Genomic DNA, 23,536 nt, shown 5'->3' with positions numbered 1-23,536 from the left:
CCTCAATTTTTTAATGCAATAGTAGGTTTCACGGTAGCCGATGCCATCTTGAAAGTAGGGCTAGAATTCTCGGAGGCACTGGCACTAGTAGGGCAAAGCAATCTTATCATAATAAATATGCCAACTTTGGCCACGATTTTCTTTGACAGAAAGTTTTCTCTTTTATAATCAGTTGCAATGGAAGATGAAAAATAGCGGTTTGAGGATTTTCTCAGAATAACAGTAAGCTCTCTTCAAGATTATTTTGGGCTTCGAGGGTTTTCAAAGTCAGGTCGTAAAGCTGAACTCGTTGCTCGAGCCTTTGGTGCTTACAGGTTTAATGTACCGATCAAATTTACACAAGAAAAAACATCCAAAGACCTAAAGAAAGAATACCAACGTCGGCTTCTAAAATTTGATGCTCAGGACCCAAATACTATCTCAGCTTATAAATGGGAGGAAAATGTTCAGACGTGGCCCGATTTGGATGAAGGAAAGGTTTTCTCAGTCATCCTAAAAAACAAAACAGTCGAGACTGAATATATCAGCAGGTACAAGATGAGAAACCATATAGCTACTTGAAAGTGGATTTGTTGGATGTTTGTATTCTTATTGGTTCCCTGACCAGCGGAACAAGATTTTAATTAAAGGTGACGTGACTCCGTCCACTAAAATACGTGATCAACCCCACAAATGTTGGATTTTGTTTGATAACAACTCCATTTTGAGTACTTGGTGTACATGTGTAGCTGGGACAAACCTGAACTGCAACCACATTCTTGCTGTTTTGTATAAATCAATTTTGCATACAAGAAAGGATATTCAAACCCTGCATGTACTTCTTTACCTGAAGGCTGGAACCGAGGAACACATAAGCAAGTAGAGCCTAGACGAATATGTGACCTACTTATTCGGAATGACAGTAAACACAAAGAAGACAAGAAGACTAGAACACCCATTAATTCTCAAGCCCAAAGAGAGTTTGATCCGAGGCATCCTGAACAGAGACAAATAACCAATGATCAAGTATCTTTTTTGTATCAGAACATTAAGGCTAACAATCCAAATGCCTGTGTTCTTTACTCATTACATGCATCTGTTACTGAAGAGCTACCACCAAGTTTAAGGGACGCGGCTGGTGACTTCCTCTCTTTGAAAAACAATACCGAGAACTTCACAGATGAACTAGCAAAATAATTTATTGAGTATATCCAGTTAACTATTGCACAAAAAAAAAAAAAAAAAAATAGAAGACACAAGAGGCCAAGAGTGCAGTAATGAATGGAAGCAGTAAAGACTTTGCCGCATCACAGCATCCATTGCACATGAGGTGATGGCAAAGACAGAGTCAATAATAAATAAAAGAAAAAAAGTCAGACCTAAGTACACTCCCCTTGTCAATAAAATAGTACATGGAATTGATATTAGTAATGTGGACGCTGTTAAGTGGGGTAAAGCACATGAGGCAGAAGCTATAAAACAGTTTATAGCTGTAATGACTCAAAATCATGATTGTGATCTAGGTTGTGTGAAAGCTTGTGGACTTCTTGTAAAGGTAGGTGAAGCATTCTTGGCAGCTTCTCCAGATGGCTTATTCAGTTGTAAATGTTGTGGTCTGAGTGTTATATAAGCAAAATGTCTCTACAGTATAAAAGATCAGATGATTTCTGAGAGTTACAGAAGAACTGATTTCTTTTAAGTTGAAAACATCCCATGAGTACTGTTCTCAAATAGCAATGGTAATGGCCATAGCACAAGCCAAGCAGACATATTTTGTTGTTTGGACAACAAAGGACTTGCTAATTGAGAAAATTGGATTTTCAGCTCAGCACTGGGAAAAACTGCATACAACTGCAACTAAATTTTTCAGAAGCTATGTGTTGCCTGTTCTTTTTTAAAAAAAGGAGTTGTGCCGTTGCTCTTTTTCTCGGAGACTGATCATTCAAATCTCTCTGATACAGAAATAGGGTTGGAAAGCTGTGTTCAGGCATTGGTTTTCCATCTACAAAGTGATTGGAACAAATCCTTACTTGTTTTCCCCATTTGAAGTTCGCTAGGCCTTTAGACACTTGAGATATCCAATGTTGTTTTCTTTTTACTTCTGCCGGAAAAGCATGGAAAATTACATGTTGTACATGGCTTCTCTTGCACAGTTTCTTAGGATTACGCTTATCATTATCGCAACCAGCAATGCAGCAACGATCGTGCCCGCCCATAAAAAAAAGCAAGAAGAAAGGTGACGATTGATAACGATCTGTAATTTTGCCCTACTAGTACCAGTTCCTCCGAGAATTCGAGCCCTACTTTCAAGATGGCGTCGGCTACCGTGAAACCTACTATGGAAGTCGCGGTTCTCGAGGTCGAAACCGCACCTAAAGTGGACTGGCACTAGTCAGAGTTGTTACGTCGATCCGCTATCTCGATAATGCAAACTATAAAAAGCAGAAGTAGTGATTAACAGCAACTTGTTTGGGATTTTGGCCTGATATTGTAGCCCAAATGTCTAAAAGTGACTCAGACTCGGAGCAAAGCTACTGCTCAGATGATTCGGAGTTCAATTACATCCCTGGCCCGTACGTGATTGAAGCAATTGAAGACAAAGAAGCAAACACAAATCAAACCGCAGCGTCGCCAACAGACCAAACCTTGGACCCAGATACATTCAAACCCTACGTGGACGAGCCCATTGTGAGTGAAGAGACGGTTTCTGAGTATGAGAAAATGCAAGAAATCCAGGCTGACTTTGAAAGGAAGCTTCAAGACCGTTATGAAGAAATACAACCTCTGAATTCGTGGTGAGTGTTTTTCGCGTTCTTCGACGGCCATTGTTATGCTGTTCCATGCTCATGTTATTCGAACTATGTCGTTCTCCCCTGGTCGTTCCTATACATGTGCTATGCTCCTTGTATATGTACGATTCTTCAGGTGCGAATGTGGCAGATGTAACTCCCAATACCTACAGAACCCCAACGAATTTCAGTGTTGTGCAGAGATTGACGAGTGTGTAGAGTGCCTTTCTCAAGAAATGGTCATCGAAGAGGTGGGAAAAAAACCCCACTGTGTCACTTTACATCCTGGACTCAGCCAAGTTTGCCTGCAAAGGTGGAGTTTTCGGTTAGCTGCCGATAAATACAAAACTAAAAACAAAACCACGTGCGGCCAGACAGGATCCAAAAACAGGTAGGCTGCCTTCCGTTAGTCTTTCGCTTTGAAAGTTCGATTCTTTCACTAAATGAAAACCAACCTTCGATCGATGGCTTGCTATTTTTGCCCGGCTTTACGAATATGGCAAAGTCAATTAGTCCTTTTTAGTTTTAATTTTCAAACTATTTTTATTAGAGTTGTAAGATCCATTCGGGTTAATTTCCTACATTAGTTTGGTTTCCTTTCACTGGTTCATTACCAGACTTTTCTCTCAGCCGAATCCTGTTGTGTATAAGTTACTTGCTACTTCCTTTAGGTAAATCCTGTATTCATGGGCAACATATACACTACTAGCCTTAATTTGGTCTAAAGCTACTCCCACAGTTTCCTCACCTCTATATTGGCAACCATTTACCCAGCTAATTCAGTTGGTTTATTCTGAGCTACATGTATACATATCTTAAGTACTAGTCAATGCACTTCTTGCTGTTCCCACAGTACTGTATCCAGTACACTTAGATAAGTGAGACAAGAACTGAAGAGCACTTTGAAGGCTTGGATTGATCTGATGTACATTATGCTCCTCACAGAATTTTACCCATGCGGTAACGTATGTTTGGTATTAAGGGCTGATAGTTTCAAAAGAAACTGTTTGGGGCTGCGTCGGTGGGAGTAACGAAATAACTTGGATATATCAACAAAGTTGAAGTGGTAAATTGGCCACCGTAACGATTACAAAAGCTGACGTTTCGGTATTCTTTGCGAGTCCCTGTTCTCCAGGACTGGAGTATAATATCAAGTGGCTCGCCTGTAAAGCCTTGTTTTGTCAGGGCTAGCCTAACACAAGACAGCCAAGGAGTTGTAGTTTTGGGTGAAGAGGGTGTATTTCCTCGGGATTGTGAGGTAGCGTCAGTGGTTTCCTGTTCTTTATTATCTCTATTGGTTTGTCCTGAGGCATGTGAAGTAGTTGCAGGTACCAAAACTGAGTTTCTCAAAAGGGAACTATCAGGATTGCAGACACCTTGTTCTACTGAATTTTCTGAAGGACTTTCCCTAGGGCTTTCCCTACTTTCACCTAAAAGGTGGGAATCAGTATATTAGTTGATATTGTGATCAGTCAATTGTAAAGGCATCAATCGCTATGGTACTTGGGTCAGGTTTCCAGGCTACATATTTCTGGACTTTGTGGTTTAGTCTAGAGGTAAACATGTCTATTTGTAGCATTCCCCATATGTAAGGTGTTGAAAAGAGGCTAGAGCAAGGGACCACTCAGTGTTGCTGTTATGTTACTGGCTTGCTTGGTCAGCCTCAGTGTTAAGAATGCCAGGCATGTGGAAAACAGACAGTTTTAAGCTTCGTTCTTTACACCGGAGCATGACATCCCTTGCTATATCATTACATTGTGGGGAATGAGTACCTCCCATATGTTGGAGCCTCTAGTTAGCTACAAATTTAGATATAATATATCAAAATTCGTCACTTACCAGGTCATTAGAGCTTTCTGGGTCAATTTCGACTCTTGCCGATGTTTTGTGCTCTGTTTTTGACCTTCTTTCCTTTTCCAGCGCTTGAAGCCCTGGCCTCTCAAGTTTTTGGAATTCCTGTGAGAGTACTTGCTACCATAAGAATTGTAGTCTTTTGGTTGGATTTTGGCACCAATCCTGTTCTGGTCACCAATATCCTTCAGTTGCTTATGGAGGTCGTCTCCAAAGAGCATGTCAGAGAAGGTGATCTGGGAGGAGCATAGGTATGTATAGTCCTTCCCACGTTTGACTTCATAAGTTGTTTCCTGTGCACATTAATCTCATGATTTGCACGTGATAGCAGAGATAGGGCCTCAAGGCCAATTTTATTCATTGTTTGAAGTTGGTCATTGCTCAGGTTTCCTGTCATGGACAGGTCATGACAGGAAATGAATAAGTGAATAAATGAATTTAAAGGCTTATATTTGACAAGATCATTGATATAGGACGGTGCGGATTGATTATTGTAGCCCGTATCTCATAGCAATTTGGCTAGTCCAGTAGTTCATGTTCCCAAGGCTGATGGGTCTATCCGGGTATGTGGAGACTATAAAGCACTGAATGAATGCATTGATGATGATTCATACAAATTGCCTAATTTGCATGATATGTTTGCCATGTTATCTCAGGATGGTTCTACCCCTGATACCTTTTTCTGTTATAGACCTAACTAGTGCCCTCAATCGTTTCTTAATGATGAATCATCAGAGTTACTGACAGTCAAAACACACAAAGGTTTGTTTAGGTCAAAATGTTTGTGTTTCAGTGTGAAAACAGCTACACCTCAATTCCACGAGTCATGGATGCCCTTTTGTCTGGGATTAAAGGAGTGATGGTACGTGTTGATGACATACTGGTTGCTACATCCGGTGGAGTGTCTGCACACTTGGACATCCTCAAACAGGTATTTAGCAAGTTACCTAAACAAAATGTACAGCTTAGTGGGCCTAGGCGTCAGTTCTTGAAAGAAAAGGTGAAGTATATGGGACACACTTTGAGCAAACAAGGTATTAGTCCTGTGAAGAGTAAGCTTGAGGCCATAGAACAAGCACCGAGGCCTGCAGATGTCTCTCAATTGAGATCTTTCCTGGGTATGATAAATTATTACTCCAAGTTCATTCCTGATTTTTCATCCAAATTACATCCACTGCATGAGTACCTCGGTAACAAGACTAAATGGTTTTGGAGTGAAAGTTGTGAAGCAGCCTTTTTGTGGGCAAAAGAGGTACTCTCAAGTGATCAGGTAATGATCCACTATGATCCCTGTAAACCCTTTATACGAGTGTTGATGCTGGCCCACATGGCATTGGAACAGTTTTGAGTCATAGACTGGAGGATGGGTTTGAAAAACCCATTGAATACGCATCCAGTACCCTCAGTATCGTAGAAAGAAATTATGCCCAAACAGAAAAGGAAGGAAGAACAACAAACATATGAAACATATGAGTGAACTGCGGTTATGAGACGTATATAAAGAACGATCCTTCGCAGTAAAGCACTATTTAAGCAATAGTGGAAATCAGACCTGAAAAAAATTTCAGGCCTGTACGGGATTCGAACTATTGCTTAAATAGTGCTTTACTGCGAAGGATCGTTCTTTATATAAGAAAAGGAAGGGTTAGCCATAGTTTTTGGGATCAAAAGCTTCAATCTTTACCTTTATGGCAGAAAATTCACCCTTTTCAATGACCATCAACCTCTGACACGTATATTTGGTCCTAAATTTGCCATTCCTCCCATAGCAGCTGCGAGGTTACAAAGATGGGCAGTGCTTTTGTCTGGGTATAATTATGACATTGTCTATAAAAGGTATGCAGACAATGCAAATGCAGATTTCTTCAGCAGATTCCCTGTTCAGACCAGAGATCAAGAGGATCCTGACCCCGATGAACACTACGTGTTTGCTACAGCCGTCAGTAGCTTACCTGTAACTGCTGTGGAAATTGCTGACCTTACTAAGAAAGACAAGGAACTTGGTAGAGTGTACGAGTACACCTCCTCAGGTTAGCCAAATTATTGTCCTGATTCCGAGATAAAATCTTATTGGAATTGTAGGGAGGATTTTTCCTTACAAGACGGCTGTTTGTTGTGGGGCAGGCGTGTGGTTATTCCTCTCAAACTACAAGGGCATCGGCTAGATGAGTTGCATGAGTGCCATCCTAGAATGTGTCATATGTAGGCACTTGCCAGATCATTTGTCTGATGACCTGGTATTGACCAGGACATCGAAGACAGAGTCAGATTTTGTGAAAACTGTGTCAATACCCAACGCACTCCTAAATCAGTTCCTCTGCTGTTCTGGTCTTGGGCTACTGAGCCCTGGCAAAGAATCCATGTAGACTTTGCTGAAGCAAAGGGTCAACAATTTATTATCATTGTTGATAGTCACTTAAAATGGTTGAAAGTCTTTCCCATGACCACCACTACTGCAACTATCGATGTCCTTGGAGCCATATTTGCTAGATACGGTAGCTGTGCGATCGATAGCACGCTTAGTGTGCGATCGATCGCACGCTTAGTGTGGGATTGATGGCGCGCCTCGTACAAAAAATTCTCGGCGAGACACCAGCCATAAAAAATAAGCTAATCAACGAGAATCAAACATGACAAGTCATGGCGATGATTCAGTTGACACGAGCAAGACAAACAAACGAAAATTGAGCAAGAACAGAGCGACACATCTGTGCCGCCGAGCGCGTCTGATCGGGCCATATTCCAGCCCTCCCGTTCGAAAATTTATGGCCAGACACGAACGAGATTCAAGTCAGACAACAGCCCCCCTCTTCAAACCAGCAAGAATCTAGCAAGGAATGTTTTTCTTACTATGGAATGCTCGCGACACCAAACGCGGCTTATGTTTATTCCCAGCCCTAAGACACTCCGAACTTTCCGTGATATTTTAGCGCGGTGGAATTCTTGGAAATGAAGGCTGAGAGTTTGGAAAAGGTTAATCTTAAATTAGCGAGCAAAACTACAAAGACAACTGAAAATTTGTAGAAGCGCATAGTCTGTTTATATAAATACTTGTGACTTTCGCTTGCACCAGCGTTTTCTTAGGTTTCAAATTACCGTTCAAAATCATTAGAGTAAAATCTGCGCGAACACTGGAACTGAAATTTGACAAAGCTGGCGCCTGGCATGGCGTGCTTGTGTTTACTTTGACCAAACAACACTTTTGGTCATCATGCTATTCACCCGCTCAAAAATATTCTCCAAACTCTACCACGCGAGATTTGTTTTGCGTTTGTCCGAGAAAATATATCTACAACACAATACACAAGACTTGAAATGGTCGATGTTTATGACCGAGAAAAAGATCGAAAACAGCAAAGCACACTGGTCGGGTACTGTAAATCCGACTAAAGAGTACTTCTTCGAAGGAACTGCGAAAACCAATGAGTTACTGAATCTCATCGTCTTTTATGCTCAAAAAAAAAAAAAGATCGCTGGTGTATGCCGGAAGGTTGAAATGAAATAAATAAGCTTATGCTTGACAACAAGCAGAATCGACTATTATTCGTTAATAGGCTTATTCAAGAATGGTAAGTAACTATGCATCGATATTCAATTTAACCACTTCAGCCAGTGGTTTTTTAAAGTTCTTTTGACACGGTGGACACACTAGCCTAATTGTTGCGTGCAATCTCGCACGCTAAGTGTGTTGTGTCGTCTCGCACGGTAGCTTTTGTTTTCGAAGGTTAACACGCTTCTATGTTCAACTGCTCACGCTACATTGTTCGACAGGTCACGCTTTATTTGTTTTTAGTGTGTTCTATGAAACAAAAGATTTAAGTAATGAAGTGTGCTTTTGGACCCACTTTAAGCGTGCTAAAACTGATTTCCTTTGTTCTAAAGTGGAAGCGTGTTCCGAGCGTGCTATCACCTTTAGCATCAAAGTCCTATGGACGGTCACATTTACTCTTCCAATAACTACCGCAGGGTTTACTTTGTTTATTTAAAAAAATCCCGCACAGTGCAAGATGCGTGGTTTTACCATAAGAAATCATGTAATGCCCTTTCCGAAATTTGAAATACAATGAGGTTGAGTTAGCAAAGTTCATGATTTCAAATAACTCTGATGCAGTAATTTGATTTTGACAATGTTGTCATGTGAGAACCCAAGCAGCGCGTGCCCTCCAATTGCGCTACAATTGTGGTAGTGTTATTTTCAAAATGGCGGTAAAAGCAACAGAAATCGGCAGATTTTGACTGAACATTTCACAAAAGTTAAGCTGTTTCTCTTCCTTTCACTATGGGTAATGTAATTCGATATAATTATTGTGAATGTGGAGAAGTATTTTTTGTAAGTATTTGTTGCGTATTCTATCATTCTCAAGGAGAAACGCCAGCACTGTTTTTTTAGCATGCAATTTGAGACTGGTTTTTGAGGAGGTCAAATTCGTTGAAGTCGTAGTTTGAGGCCCTTCAAAGATTTGCATGGCCACTTTGATTCTTGTTACAAAAGGTTAAATATTTTCTTCTGTGCGCGCGCGTGTGGAGCAAGACAAATTTGTTCTTGGGAGGAGTGGGGCTTCTTTTATTTTCGCTTGGTAGAAAAAGTTCATGTACAGTGTATTAGCAAGTCTCTGTTTCTTTATTATGCGTTTGTATGTCAAAGGTCGAGTCCCTGCTAAATAACTTGCATCTAGGAAATAATTTCTAACTTTGATATTATTCATTCCGCCATCGGCTGTGAGTGTAATAATTATAACTGTTGCCATTCGTGTCGAGATTCTTTAGCAGATTGCAGTTTCGAGTCTGTTTTAATCACGTCAGTTGTCTCCTACGAACAAATTCGTCATAGAGGAATGACAGGAGTCGCGCAGGCCCGTCAAAATTTTTAACTTTCGAAAGAGCGGCAACAGACAGTGAATCCCCATTACTATCCAAGTATACTCACGCTACCTCATCACCACCAAAGAATTTTACTCGAATGCGTCAGGATGCAAATGACTCACTTTTTGTTTTACGATCATGATGCAGCGCAATCAGAGTGCGCACACCTCCTGGTGAGAACCTGTCAAACATCTGAGAATTAAATAAGGAACCGCAAAGGTGTGATGTGAAACAGACGCACGGGTTTCATGGATTTACTTCAACTGCGAAAAGACAGAACTGTTCTTTTTCATTATTAAAATTGATTTTAGCCCTACTTTTCATGCTTTCTACTCGATGTGTTCAAACAACAGGAGATGTTCGTCTCACCAACACATGGAGCCACTTTTTTCATCTTTTTTTAATCTAATCTATTTATTTCTCCAAACCTTAGAAGAAAAAGATAAATGCGAGAAAAAGATAATTATAAAAATTTCCAATGAAAGAAAACTAAATACAAAATTACTTCAATTAAATTTAGTTACATTGTATATAGGAAGGAAAAGAGAGGGGCACGCATACACTTTCTCTTCGCACAACATCTCGAGTAAAACGTTCGCTATTAATGCTCGGATTGTGATGAACATGCTTATGATACGATCACTTTTTTCTACCGCTGGAAACTCAAGAATCAGTCTCTGAAATTGACAATCATCGTGTATTGAAACGGGGTCCTGGCACTGTACTCGCAAGCACTCTGGTTAGCATATGGTTTGCGTAAATAACTGTCGCTTACAGTTTGCGAAGCACGTTTCAGGCAGTTTTCTGCACACATTATCAGTTTATAATTCATGGCTATTTACTGCCTTTGACTATTTCGTAAGTGATTGAGAACGATAAATCCGTAGATGTACCCCAAGTAACATATATGAAGCACATTTTAAACTTTCCATGCGTGATTTTAGGAAACTAGTGTAGACAAGGTTGCCGAGAGCGAAGGCGATAGTCAAGACGTCGTTACTGCTCAGGAAATTCTACCCTTGTTAACTGGCATTACCTTAGAAGAATATGCCAATCAGGATGATGCTTTGTTGACAAGTTGTGATGGAGTAACTGATCCAAATTGGGAAACGCGTTTGATCGAACAAGCCAAGAATGGGTTTGAATCAGATGCTGATGAAGATGAAGAACAAGAAAGCGAAACTTCAGAAGAAGACCAATCTCCTGAGATCACGGTCAAGGAAGCAGCTAGAATGGTTCGTGAACTGAAACAATTCGGCTTCAAAATAACTTGAAGCCTGAAGTTGTAGACGCTTTGTTAAACATTAAAAGCGCGATAGAGCAAGTAAAATTTGACAAGCATGCAAAACAGTCCAAAGTTACAAACTTTTTTCTGCCATTACGATAGATCACGCGTTGTATAATTATAATCCTATGGTTTTAATAAAAAGCATTAATCAAAAATGATTGATTTGTTGTGTTTTGTATGACTAAGTTATCTGTACCTGTATATTCAAATTTAAATATATATATGTATCGTGGATGCCGGAAAAAAATTTCAAGTTGATGGCGTCACTCACAAACCTGCTTAAACGACCACCTGTCATTAACGACCACTTTTGCGTGACGTTTGGGGTGGTCGCAAAACTCAGGTTTCACTGTAATATTATTACTTGTTGTCTTCATTGTTATCAATATTATCATATACCAAGCTTTCAGATCTGTGTTAAGACCCACTACTGACAGTAACAATACTGTATTAACTACAGCAACTTTCAAAAACATATTTCACATCAAAAAACATGCTTTCAACCAAGTAGAGGGCAAAGGCATCATAGGAAACTATCATAGAAAGTATTATGAAGACTTACCTTCAGAGGAGCTGTCAGTTGGTGGTGGAGATGTTACTGGTACATTTGTTGGACATGTTTTCCGTTTTATACCAGACACACTGAACTCTCCCAGTTTGTTACCTTGCTTAACTGTAGCATTTATAAGTGTTGTGATCACATTTTTTTCCTTTGTAGTGGAATTGAATTTCAGTGCAAGGTCAACAGTTTTATTTTCACACCTTGGGAGAGACAACAACCAAGGGTTAGAATGACATGAACTGCGAAACAGAAAACAAGAGGAAATAAAAAAAATTTAACTTCAAAATATATAAATGAGAGCAACTGGTAATCATCTTAATAATTTACACACCCCACACTTATTGACTGCATTCCTTCATAACCATGTTTATCAGCAAAAACATTTTTAAGCTGCAAGTAAAAATTTCAATCATTTGTCAAAAAAAATAAGCATAAATGTACCACACCTGTGTACCTGTATTGTAGACATACATAAGAACAAACAACAAAGACACACAATAATTATTATGTACTAATTAACTAAAATGAACATGGCTGTTTTGCTGAGAATCAGCTCAGAATCAACTGAGTCTATGAGCAACTTAGTGAGTCCATCTCTTCAAAGATGCCACTTCAATGAATGAATGTTAATTCTTCTTCTTGTTACCCTCATATTTTTTGGCAAAAGAGCACCAAACCAATTATTTCCCTAAATACAGAGCAAGAGCAAAAAACGAATAATCATGGAGGTTGTGAAGAGCATTTTAAGCTCACGATTTTAAAGAACTCTGACAGACTGAGTGCAACCTAGAAATTTTAGAAACACTGTAGATTTAACATTAACACACATTCTCTCTAGTAGCTGAATTTCCTTTTCATCATTACACAACCAGCACATCACTCTCTGACCCTGGAGTAATCAAAAATCAGAACAATTATAATACAAAACTTAACACATCAAGTGAAGTTCAACACAGGCACAAACTTTTAGACATCCAGTAGATATTTTATGAATACTGTAGCTTTGTAGGCAATATCTAGGTTATATGCACATAAAATTACCTCTTTTTTAAATGCCTCTTCTACTGACGATTTGCTTAGTCCATCTTTACAAGATTCAGTTTTGAGCATAATTGTTGTGTTAATCACATCTCCTCCAATGTCTGAAAAGTAGGAGAAAAATCATTGTTAAAAGACTTACTACAAATTTTTATTGATACCAGTATTCCCTTAGCAAAATGGGATTTCTGGAAACTTTGAGCCCCTTCTGAGGTTATTTCACCTTATTTTCCCAGCCAATTGAGGAGTCTGTTGCTTTCTGTTTGGTATACCACTTGTTATAAGAACAACTAGTATTTTTACCATAGCTTACGTGATCCTGGGCACTAGTTAACTCCTAATCATTATTTTCATTGGTGGAATGTAGTAGTTGTTTACCAAATGACGATTTGTGATATTGTTAATCAAATACACATACTCCATTAATTGGCCTTTTCTCTTCAGCATTAACGAGAGTGACAGTCAGACTAAAGTTTCAAAAAAATTTCTTTAATTTAAGTGAAACAATTTAGGGTAACACAGTCACTCATATCAGACTGATCTTCTACTTACAAACTACAAGTAGATCATCGGGTGAATGTCGAGAGGTAACAAGATGTCATTCTCCTGCTCTAGCTTTTGAAAGCATTGTGAAATCGATGTAAAAAAGCTTCTCAGCATGCAATGAATAGAAGATGAAAGAAAACAACATGAAAGAAAACAAGTGAACATGCCTATAGAGGACTCAGACTACCGTGGTATTGATGTTACTCTCGTTATTGCCCAGTTGTTCGAGAAGGTCGTGTATCGTACACAAGCACAGTCAGTCATTGAGAACAACCTGAGCCACACCCAATTTGCATATAGACAGGCGGGTAGTTACACAAATGCCTTGCTCGCTATCCAGCACCAGACATACAAGTATTTAGATAGTAGTGACTGTAGCGCAGTGCAAATTTTTACCATGGACTTCAGCAAGGCTTTCGATTTTGTGAACCATGCTATTTTGTCTGCCAAACTGAAACAGCTACCTCTAAATCCATACATTATCAATTGGTATCGTAGTTTCCTCTATGCAAGACAACGTGTTGTTAGTTATAATTTTTTAGGACAGTGGAAATCTGTCAATAGAGGAACCACACAAGGTAGTGTAAGCAGACCGTATCTTTTTAATATATTTTTGAACGATTTGGAGATTTTTTTTAATGGTTGCCCTGTGCTTTTTAAATATGCCGATGATTCCACTATTCTTTCGCCTATCACTAGGAATAGTGACCCGTCTGCCGACTTAGTCGGACAGTTCTTAACATGGTGTAAAGACAATAGAATGGGCTGCAACCCCTTGCGAATTAAAGGTAGGAATTCCTAGGAATTCCTAGGATTTTCCTAAGAATTCCTAAGAATCTATTCCTAGGAATTCTTAACAATTCCTAGGAATTCCTAGGAACAAAGGTGTGAATTTTCACGGTAATTGGAACATGGAATTCCTAGGATTTCCTAGGAATTCCAAGGTTTTCTACTCTTGCTTGGTGTGGGTGCGTAATTCCCAGGAATTCCTAGGAATTCCCAAAAAAACCTAGAAATTCCTAAAAATTCCTTGTTTATAGCCAACAGGACTTGGAATTCCTAGGAATTCCTGGGAATTCCTAGGAATTCTTGAGAATTTCAAGGAATTCTTAGGAATTCCAACTCAGAGCACCTGAATGACTTCCCTGGAATACTGTGAATCTAAAAACTTGCTGGAAATTCCTAGGAATTTTTAGTAATTTCAGGAATGTTTAAGAATTACTGGGAATTTTAGGAAAACTTCAAGGCAACTAATATTAAATAAATACATGCATTATCAATGAAATTTATTTACATGTTCAAGTCAGGTTTACAGTTAATTATTTAGTTTATTAGCTTCGCCAACCAGCAGGGACACCGCAACAGCTTGTGCCAATTACTGCAGGCCTAGTAAACCCACCCATCCCAACCCAGGGGATAGGACATCCATCACGTTCAGTTATCTCATATGTGGGAAATTAACGTCTCCTACCCTCAACCCTGCAGGAGACGGGACCTCCATTTATTCGTCCCTATCAGAGAAGACTAGAATATCTAACCATTTCTTGATGTTCTAGAAAGGTAGCAAATTCTTGTCAATTATTTTAAGACCTTGAGTGTTGGTCCGGCCGGGGCTCGAACCCTCGCCCTACCGCACAACAGTCCAGCGCACTATCCATTGAGCTAACTGGGTGGCGGTTAAAAATTTGCTATTATATATTAACATGAACATGTAGTAATATTAGGAAGAAATTTCTTTTTTTTTCTTGAAAACTTCATAAAAATTGTCCTCAATTACAGCTATTCATTTAAAATAGTCCAAGTGAATTATTAAATTTGGTTTGACACAAATTGTGAATAAAATCTGTTGATTCTTTTTCATGAAATGCAATAACTTGGGTTATTTCTATTGCAATAAATAGTAGTATCACTCAGCTTTGACTTAATTTAATGTAGTTGTAACTTCTTTGGATAAGTCTTGTGTGTTAAAATTCAAATGTAAGCTGTCAAGCAGCATCTTCATGCTCTGCTGTTTGTTTTTGCTGATTCTGCAAGTTGAAATTGAGAGATTTCTTCTCAATTTTGACTGAACACTCTTGAGGGTGAAAGGCTTAATTACAGTTAAATAATTGATTTTTTAATCAAATTCTTGTTGTAATTGTAATAATTAATTGCAATGAAGTTATCCCAAACTGCAGACTAAGCAGCTGTAATTGTCTTTTTCTGCTGGGCTCGCAGCATGCTTAAAACGCGACTCAAATAATCCTGAAACCTTTAGCTCACTGATAGATTTATTTAATTGTAAAGCGTAAGCTTAAGAAACTGTGGCATGCAAGTGACCGATTCGATTCTCAGTTTTGATCACGTACCAAATATTGCAATTTGTACTCACCACAAACTTTCAGAATCATTAGCTTTATAAATGGCCGCTCGACCCTTGTACCGACCAGTCGATAACTCTAATGTCCCTTCTTTTAGCTTCACGGCGCCGACAACTTGCTTTTCATCAATTTAACACTCGCGCTATTCTCGTTTTCCCATTGAACGACGGTAAAACCCATCTTTAGAGATGTCGTATTTGCAAAACAGTCGAGAAAAGAAATAACTTACGCACAAGCGATCGACGGATGAAAAGTACATTCAAAGATGAGCGCCAAATAAAGGTTTCTTTGTCTACAACCCACGGGCATGATCACGTGGATATTTTGGGAATTGTTATTGGCTTGTAAAGAGAATCTGCTGGCTTGCCCGATTGCAGTCTTAAGAGAACGCGCAGGGTTCGGCTTCTTGACGATGGTTTCATTTAATAGATCAATGGTTTGAAGATGATGTAAATAATGATATGAACTCACTCAATGTAGAAATAATCGAGAAGAATCGAACGTACTACAAATGCACGATTTGTGGCCGAAAGCTGTCGAGGAAACAAAGACTCGAAACCCTGACTTGAGCTGTGTTCACGGCAAAGGTGAGAAACAACACAAGGCAATCACAAGTTCTTTGAATGTGATTACAAACGTGTTTTACCTTCATTATTATAACCGATGGATACCACCTTATGAAGTATAAGAACTACCTAGATGATCATAATGTACCAATACCCAAATCGACGAAGTTGGACCATAACAAGCATTCATCGACACCGTCCATTTCGCGGCCATCTCGATTCCTTTAAGTCTAGATCTTTGACGCTAATCCACTGAGCTTAAAAGCGGTGCCAACAGTCAAGTTCATCTCATAACGAAGAAACATTTGTACAAGAGAAGGAAGCGATTAGAGTATGCTAGAATTCTTGCCTACAAACGAATGTGCATATTCCGAAGCATTGACCCCTGCTTATGATTTATGTTTATGTTTTATGATTTTGGCACAATTCTGCGGACATGAGAGTCATTTTGCATCGCAATAAAAACTTTTTATGATTATGGAATCCAAGAAGCCTTTGAGGTTAGAAAGCAAATCTGTGGTATGAGTGCATTGGATTTAAATTGACAATTTGTACTTAATATAATTGACTGCTGCTTTATGAAAAAATGCATGTTAATGTTAGGATTTACTAAAACTTACTTTAAATAATAAATTCCATGATAAACAAATTGTTCAGGTATTTACATCTCTTGGTACATTCTGTTTAGCACATCTTTCATTGAACCAAATTTTTAAGCCTCTAAAATTACTCCTTATCTTATAACCTTCACATTCAAGGTATTTAGAAGTTCTTGGAATTATTTGGATTTCAGGGCTATTTAATTTGCCTCAAATTCAATACCCAGAAATTCCCAATAATTCCACCCTTGTTAACTTAAAGGTAGTTGCATAGCTGAGAATTCCAAGTCCTCACAAAACTGGAACATTCCTTTCCCAGAAGTTCCCAGTAATTCCAAGCTTTTGAAACCAGAGCTTATTTGCATAGTTAGGAATGTTTGAGAATTCCTAGGAATTCCAAGTCCTCACAAAACTGGAACCTTCCTTTCCCAGAAATTCCTAGTAATTCCAAGCTTTTCAAATCAGAGCTTATTTCCATAGTTGGGAATTTTTGAGAATTCCTAGGAATTCCTAGGAATTCCAAGGAATTCCCAGAAAACTGGGAATTCAGTTCGCAAGGGACCCTTGCAAATGTAAAGAGCTGGTTGTTTGAAAGAAAATCATAATGTACTCTACTCTCCAATTAATAATATTCCCCAATGTAATAGCTTCATTTTACTAGGAGTAACTTTACAGAGTGACTGAAAATTTGATGAGCATGTAAGAACTAAGCTTGTCAAAGCAAACAAGTGTTTACACGTCCTACGAACATTGAGAAAGGAACATTACTCTCAGGCAGAGATTGATCATCTTTTTATATCCATTGTTTTGGCTAATTTTAGCTATGCACTTTCAGTCTATGGGGCATCTGAGTCCGATCTTACGGTTGCACAAAGTTTTTTAGACCGATGTCATAAATGCGGTTTTATCTCATTTCCAGTTTTTATCAAGAACCTTTTAAACAAACAAGACCGAAACATTTTGAAGAAACTAAAATCAACGGATTGCCACCCCCTGAAAGACATCATTCCTGTCCAAAAGACATATGTACACAATCTTAGGAAAAAAGGCTGCGTGCGCCCGAAAATTAATACACAGCCCTTTATGAACATCTTCGTAAATAGGTTGATATTTAAGCTCCATTTATTGTAACGAAATACTTTTTAATTCATAATATGTATGTAGATTTCTGTAGTTTTTCCAATTCATTGTAACATAAGATATGTAGTTTTATCTTATGATGGAATAAAGACTTTTATATTATATTTATATTTATAACAACATTCTACAGTGTAATCCCCCCCCCCAAATAAAAATCCAACACAATTATAGTTTTTGCAGTTTCTCAGAAACCCTGGGGTTATAGCTGTTTGCCCTACTTATGATACTCGCACCCATAAAGCACCTGAAGTTAAAATTACTGTACTGCTTTCTTTGTATTTTCACATGTGATAGAATCATCAATATTTTACTCAGATGCAATCATTCAAAAACAGATAAATATGCACCAAGAAAAAGTGGAAGCATGATTTGGGCCTCTGCAACCTCACAGGCTAACCCCCAGTTCAACTCTGAGAACCCAACCTAAAATGTCACATTGGTGCATGTATCAAGCTACAGTACAACTGTATAATGCATTCATGACTGCAATGTAACTTACAAACATTGGCAGTTTTTGAATCATTTCCATGTATATTGGCCACTTCACAGGTATAGTTGACATCATTACAGACATTTAAAAGATCAAGTGTACTCTTGTCACAAACTTGTCCTGATCCACATGGAGTCCAAGCATGTGTAGGCAGAGGTTTCCCTTCTGCTTTACAGTTAAGAGTGACACTTTGGTTCAAACCAACGATATACTCAGCTTGAAATTTACTGGTAAGAATCTTGGCTGGATCTGTAAATCAAAATGGAAAATAACAAATCAGATTAACAAACAACATCTACAAAAAGATGCATCTGAGTGAATTGCCTTCAAACCCAATGGGGTCCAACCATTCCAGTACAATACAAACAAAAGGGTATTCTTGTTCTAGTCTGATGTTATGTAGTTGGGCTGATTTACATGGGTTTGCAAAAAGTTCTTTATAGTGTGATTCCAATTATATGTAAACTGCTTTTGTCTGGATGTTAACTGGATGATCTTCTGACTATTCATAGAGTGATGCATGTTTAATATATTATTGGTAATTAAATTTTCATAATATTCAAGAATTAAACAAAAAACATATTAACAAAGATTTAGTAATACATAGACAGGTAAAAACGCGCGATATAATATCCTGATGTTTTGGCGACTTCACGAAGCCATTATCAAGGGTACAAATGAAAAGAAAATTAACAAAAGCGAGTTCAAGAGTTACAAGTAATTCGCATAGGGGAGGTCCTATGCAAATTAGTTGTAACCCTATGCAAATTAGTTGTAACTCTTGAACTTGCATTTGTTCATTTTATTTTCATTTGTACCCTTGATAATGGCGTCATGAAGTCGCCGAAACGTCAGGATATTATATCGCTGTCTATGTATAAAGTTAACAAAAAACCTTTTCAGATTGACACTCGGTAAACTATTGAGATGAGATTTCAAATCTTTGGGTTCAGACCTTACCATATAATTATGTTAAACTGGATTGTTTAATATTTTGAAATAAGCATCAACTGAACATATTTGCTAACACAGACAGTGGCTTAGTGAAACCCCTAAGCTACTGTGTTCTGGGAGGTATTTGCTGACTTCTGTTGATGTAAACCCCTCTTGAAATTAAGTTAATGTTGTGTTAGGAGGCTTAAGGTACCACTGTCTGTAATCTTCAAAGAGTACACAAGCTGTCTGAACACTTCTATTCTCCAAGCAATGAAAACATGAATATGTTTTCAGGAGGCTTTTTATTCTTAAAAGTTTCAATGGTATTTCTAATTTTCAGGATGCGTCACAACCAGAAGCAAGCAAATAATTATAGTTATAAACCATGTCGATTCCACTTAGTTACACCACATAAGATTGAAATTTGTGAAAAGTAAAATTCTGGACAAAGGGCCATGCAGTTCCAAGTATATCCTGCATATTTCTAGCATCATCATCGCCTTTCTCATCCTCCTACCAACTACTACATGTAACTCCATTATTTTATAAAAAATTATAAAGGGATTGCTGGTTTTCACTGTGACACTCACATGACCATCAAAACCATTCAACAAATAAAGTCAAGAATTAAAGAGATGAAATAAGATGACTATTCAAACAGTCTTGCAATGATTCAGGTCTGTGCGATGTATTATGCAAAAGAAATCTGAAGAAATGTTTAACTACAATTTATAAGGATTGCTATGGAGACACCACGAGGGGTAAAAATATGGCAGCCCAAAGCTAACAAAAACATTTGTCATTGAGTTTTGCTACAAAAAGCTTGTAGTTGTTTTTTAAGGGCTTGTAGACATTTCCATGAGTACTCCATGAGTCTCTCACAAGGACTGTTCAAATTACAAAATCTCATCAGAAAAGTCACCTTTTTTTACTCGGAGTGACAGCATTCTCGGCTGTCATTATAATATTGTGCCATGCAAAAGTGTAGAAAATTCAACCTTACTTTTATCACTAGACAAAAAAACCCCATTAAACTGAAAAATTGTGAAAAGGTAAGTCTTCAGCTGTTCTAAAAACTATTTTATCTCCAAAGGATTGATAATTCCTTATATTTTAATTCTGAGGACATCACATGAATACCAAGAAGTAATATTTCATAAACATGGGCAAGCATTTCATCATGGTTTCCAAACACCAGAAAACTGATGAAAGCACAAGCTTCTCCTATTGTTTTCAAGTATTTGGAAACCCAGATGAAACATGAAGCCTGAGTTTATGGAATGGCATCTCAAGAGGGCCTAATCTATTAACAAGAAATCAGAACGACCATGCAACACAACCAAATTTGGTTATGGAAACCATTTCACAATTAAAGGTCCCCAAAAATACATTTTTTAAAAAATTTAACTGGGAGCCCTGCATGGATGTACCTAGCTAAACATCAATACATGTACATGTAATTGACAGCACACATTACAACATAAGAGATAAATGGAAAATGCATCTCTGTTCAACATTTACTTAATAGTCAAATTTTTTTCAATGCATACTCACAAGTAACCTTTACGTAAACTGTTTGGCTCTCTGCTTTACCAAAACCATTGTATGCTGTACAGTTGAATGTTCCTGAATCATTCCTGCTGATCTTTGTTATGGTCAGCACCTTTCCTTTAGATAACACATCAGTATTTCCTTGGTTCCCCGTCTCCTCTTTGGTCCAGGTGATGTTTGGTTCTGGTCTACCCACTGCTACGCAGGTTAACTGCAAGTTGTTGCCTTCAAGAACTGTTGTACTACCATTAAATCCAGAGATGTTTGTTGGAACTGGGGCATTCAAACAATCACAAGTAAACTTCAAGGATAACTGAAAGGCATGTACATTTTTTGCTACAGTTCTAAATGTCCCATGTGAACCTTCCACATGCAAATGAAATTCACATACATTATGATTGTGCAATTAAAACAAGAAATGAGTGCTTCACTATGCACAAATGTCTGCCTTAAAAAATTTGGTGGATCTTCAAAAGGTAACTAATTTCTTGGAATCCTTTTCTCAGCCTTAACTGAGCATTAATATTTTAACCACAGTTTCCAGGAAATAGTTTTGTGAAAATTAATATTCAGATTCACTGGAGCTATTTACAAAAAACATTTTTTGAAATAATTTTTAGGGGCTTTAGGTCGGCAAAATGTCAATACAATGTAGCCAGTTATATTGTGAACATAAGTCACTGCTGAGATTTCTTTTTTGCAGCGAAACATCTCGGTTCTTGATTTCATTGCAAAAAACATCTCCTACTTTCAGTTCTATATCATGACCTTTGCTAAACATCTGCATATAAAACTAGAATGTGAATGGAGAAAGATAAAACAAAGCAAGAAATTCTGAGAGAAATTCCAAGAGAAATGAAAAAAAATCTCTCTGAATTGGATAAGGGCTTGTGGTTTACACTCATAAGCAATTTCCTTGCTGGCACACAACCAGAAACATCAAAGGGCATTGCTGTACCAAGTTCAAGCGGCTTAAAACTTGACATCAAAATTGTTACTATGTGGAATTGACTAACCCTATGCAATTTTTCCCTTTTTTTATCGTGTCAAACTAAGCATGCATTACTATAATATTAACAATAATTTCCAAAAAATTTCAAAAAATGTTAAAATGCACACCAGTTATTTAAAAAACATTTTAGAACTGAATTATTGAGTCTTTCAAAGAGTGAATAGCCAATTATAGCATGTCAACATAAATGACTTCTGAAAGGATTTCTTCTGGCAAAACATTCTATCCTTGAATATCAATCACATAACCATCTGCTAACTTCGGTTGCTGGTGGAGATCTTTGCTCTCTCTCTCTTCATTTAAAACTAGAATGTGAATAGAGAAAGGTAGAAAGGAGAGAAGTCCAAGCAAAAACAAAGCCTGACAGGCACAAGAAGTAAAGTCCTTAACCCAGAATGACAAATAGTCTCACCAAAAGGGATTAGCGCTGCTCACACTTTATCAGCATCCACTAAGTTTTGCAGTGGCATGCTTAAGCTGCTTTTAAGTTGAAAAAAAAGAGCGTTGAAATAGAAATTATCATTCACCTTTTTTTCTTTTAACTGCCAAAGTCTGATAACTTTCGACAAAACACATTTGATTAGGAATGGTGAAGGCTTTTCCATTCATTTATCATCATGACAGAGTGGCACAAAAGGCAAGTGACATGACAACATCTGATTGGCAATATCAAACACCCCTGAGAAAATTAACAAATCTCTTTGCAACTTGCTGCACCTTTTTTCAGGGCTGAAAATCCTTGTATAACACAGCAGTTTATATGTTGTTTTGCCTCAATGTTATTATGAATACATAAGATTACTGTGAGGAAATTTTCGATATCTTAATCCTCTGATGAGTTATCCATTTATTCTCCTTTATCTAAACGTGAATCTTAATTTTGAGTTTTTCCCTTACTGCATATATTCGTTGTTTCTTCCACATGGGATTATTTCTCCTTTTGCAGACCTCATATAGTTTGTATAGGACACGTGACAACAGTAAAGTGTGCCATTGAAACCTACCCTAAGATGAGATGTGTCACGCACAACATTAGCAACATTAAGTCCAATTAATTAAATGAATTCGTTGAAAGGATTGTTGTCAGTTTATTGCACTGAGAAACTCTAACACTTCAACTAAGCCAAATATGACATGTGGATAATAATATTTTACAGTTAGGGTGTGCCTCTCTTAAAGTCAGCAACACTTTTAATCTTACCTAGGACTTGAACTTGAATTGCTCGTCTCCAAGTATCACTATTGGTATCAAGTAAACCGCAGCTAAATTCTCCATCGGCCTTATCGTCAGCAACAGTCACTGCAGAGATAGACAGAGATATTCTTCCTAGAGCTGAGCTTACGCTGAACCGTTTCTGAAGACTGTCACTGACAGGACCAGCTGAACCATCCGAGTTAATGTTGACTATGCGAACATTGCTAAATCTCAAGAAACCACCAAGACCTAGACCTAAAGACAGGCTGTAGCTCCAGTTCAGTGTGGCAGAAGACCCTTCATAGACCTGTACAATGCCAGGGGGGAGCACTTCAGCTGGATTCGATGTTGTCTTAACCGGGGTAGGTTCATTCCATGTCACACTTCCGCTATCTGGAGGAGGAACGATAAATCATGCTTTCGATTTCACTGAAACAAGAATAGCTTTCCTCTAATTTGAATTAAAATATCGTTAACAATCTTTAAGGTTCAACAATCTGCTGCTGTCAATTTAAAATTAATCCTAATTTAGCATAGTAGTGAACCGAGGTCTGATACGAAAGAAGAAAGTAGACACTGAAAATATCAGCACAAATGCAGGTTAACTGCGATACCTGTGAGTTGAGGCATGAGTGAAATCCATACAAAAATAAATTTCAAATGACGAATCATCTTAGAAATGTCTTTGATGCCCAAAGATGTGTAACCTAGGCCACGTAATACATCATCGCTACAAGTAACCAAAGGCTGTAACTCCGCACCAGTAGCTAT

At 38.0% G+C, this 23,536-nt stretch overlaps 1 protein-coding gene across 3 annotated transcripts in view; it reads right to left on the bottom strand.

Annotated features, from left to right (window-relative positions):
- Window positions 1-23,536, bottom strand: part of LOC148726760 (proto-oncogene tyrosine-protein kinase receptor Ret-like) — a 37,035-nt gene extending 13,499 nt beyond the window's left edge. The window contains exons 1-7 of one of the 3 annotated variants that reach the window (XM_088727710.1): window positions 23,380-23,536; window positions 22,772-23,158; window positions 20,562-20,831; window positions 18,081-18,320; window positions 12,374-12,474; window positions 11,664-11,722; window positions 11,333-11,532 (exon numbers count right to left, since the gene is read on the bottom strand). In XM_088727710.1, the coding sequence (XP_088583836.1) occupies window positions 11,333-11,532; window positions 11,664-11,722; window positions 12,374-12,474; window positions 18,081-18,320; window positions 20,562-20,831; window positions 22,772-23,158; window positions 23,380-23,437 (1,315 nt within the window). In that variant the 5' untranslated portion in view covers window positions 23,438-23,536. Of the gene's footprint in view, window positions 1-11,332; window positions 11,533-11,663; window positions 11,723-12,373; window positions 12,475-15,287; window positions 16,172-18,080; window positions 18,321-20,561; window positions 20,832-22,771; window positions 23,159-23,379 lie in introns of those variants that run through there. The other 2 variants (XM_088727709.1, XM_088727711.1) reach the window with 2 other exon arrangements.

This window comes from Stylophora pistillata, chromosome 7 (assembly GCF_964205215.1).
Source record: "Stylophora pistillata chromosome 7, jaStyPist1.2, whole genome shotgun sequence".
Classification (NCBI taxonomy): domain Eukaryota; kingdom Metazoa; phylum Cnidaria; class Anthozoa; order Scleractinia; family Pocilloporidae; genus Stylophora; species Stylophora pistillata.
The sequence above is the reverse complement of the archived record's forward strand: the minus strand, read 5'-3'. Positions and strand labels throughout refer to the sequence as shown.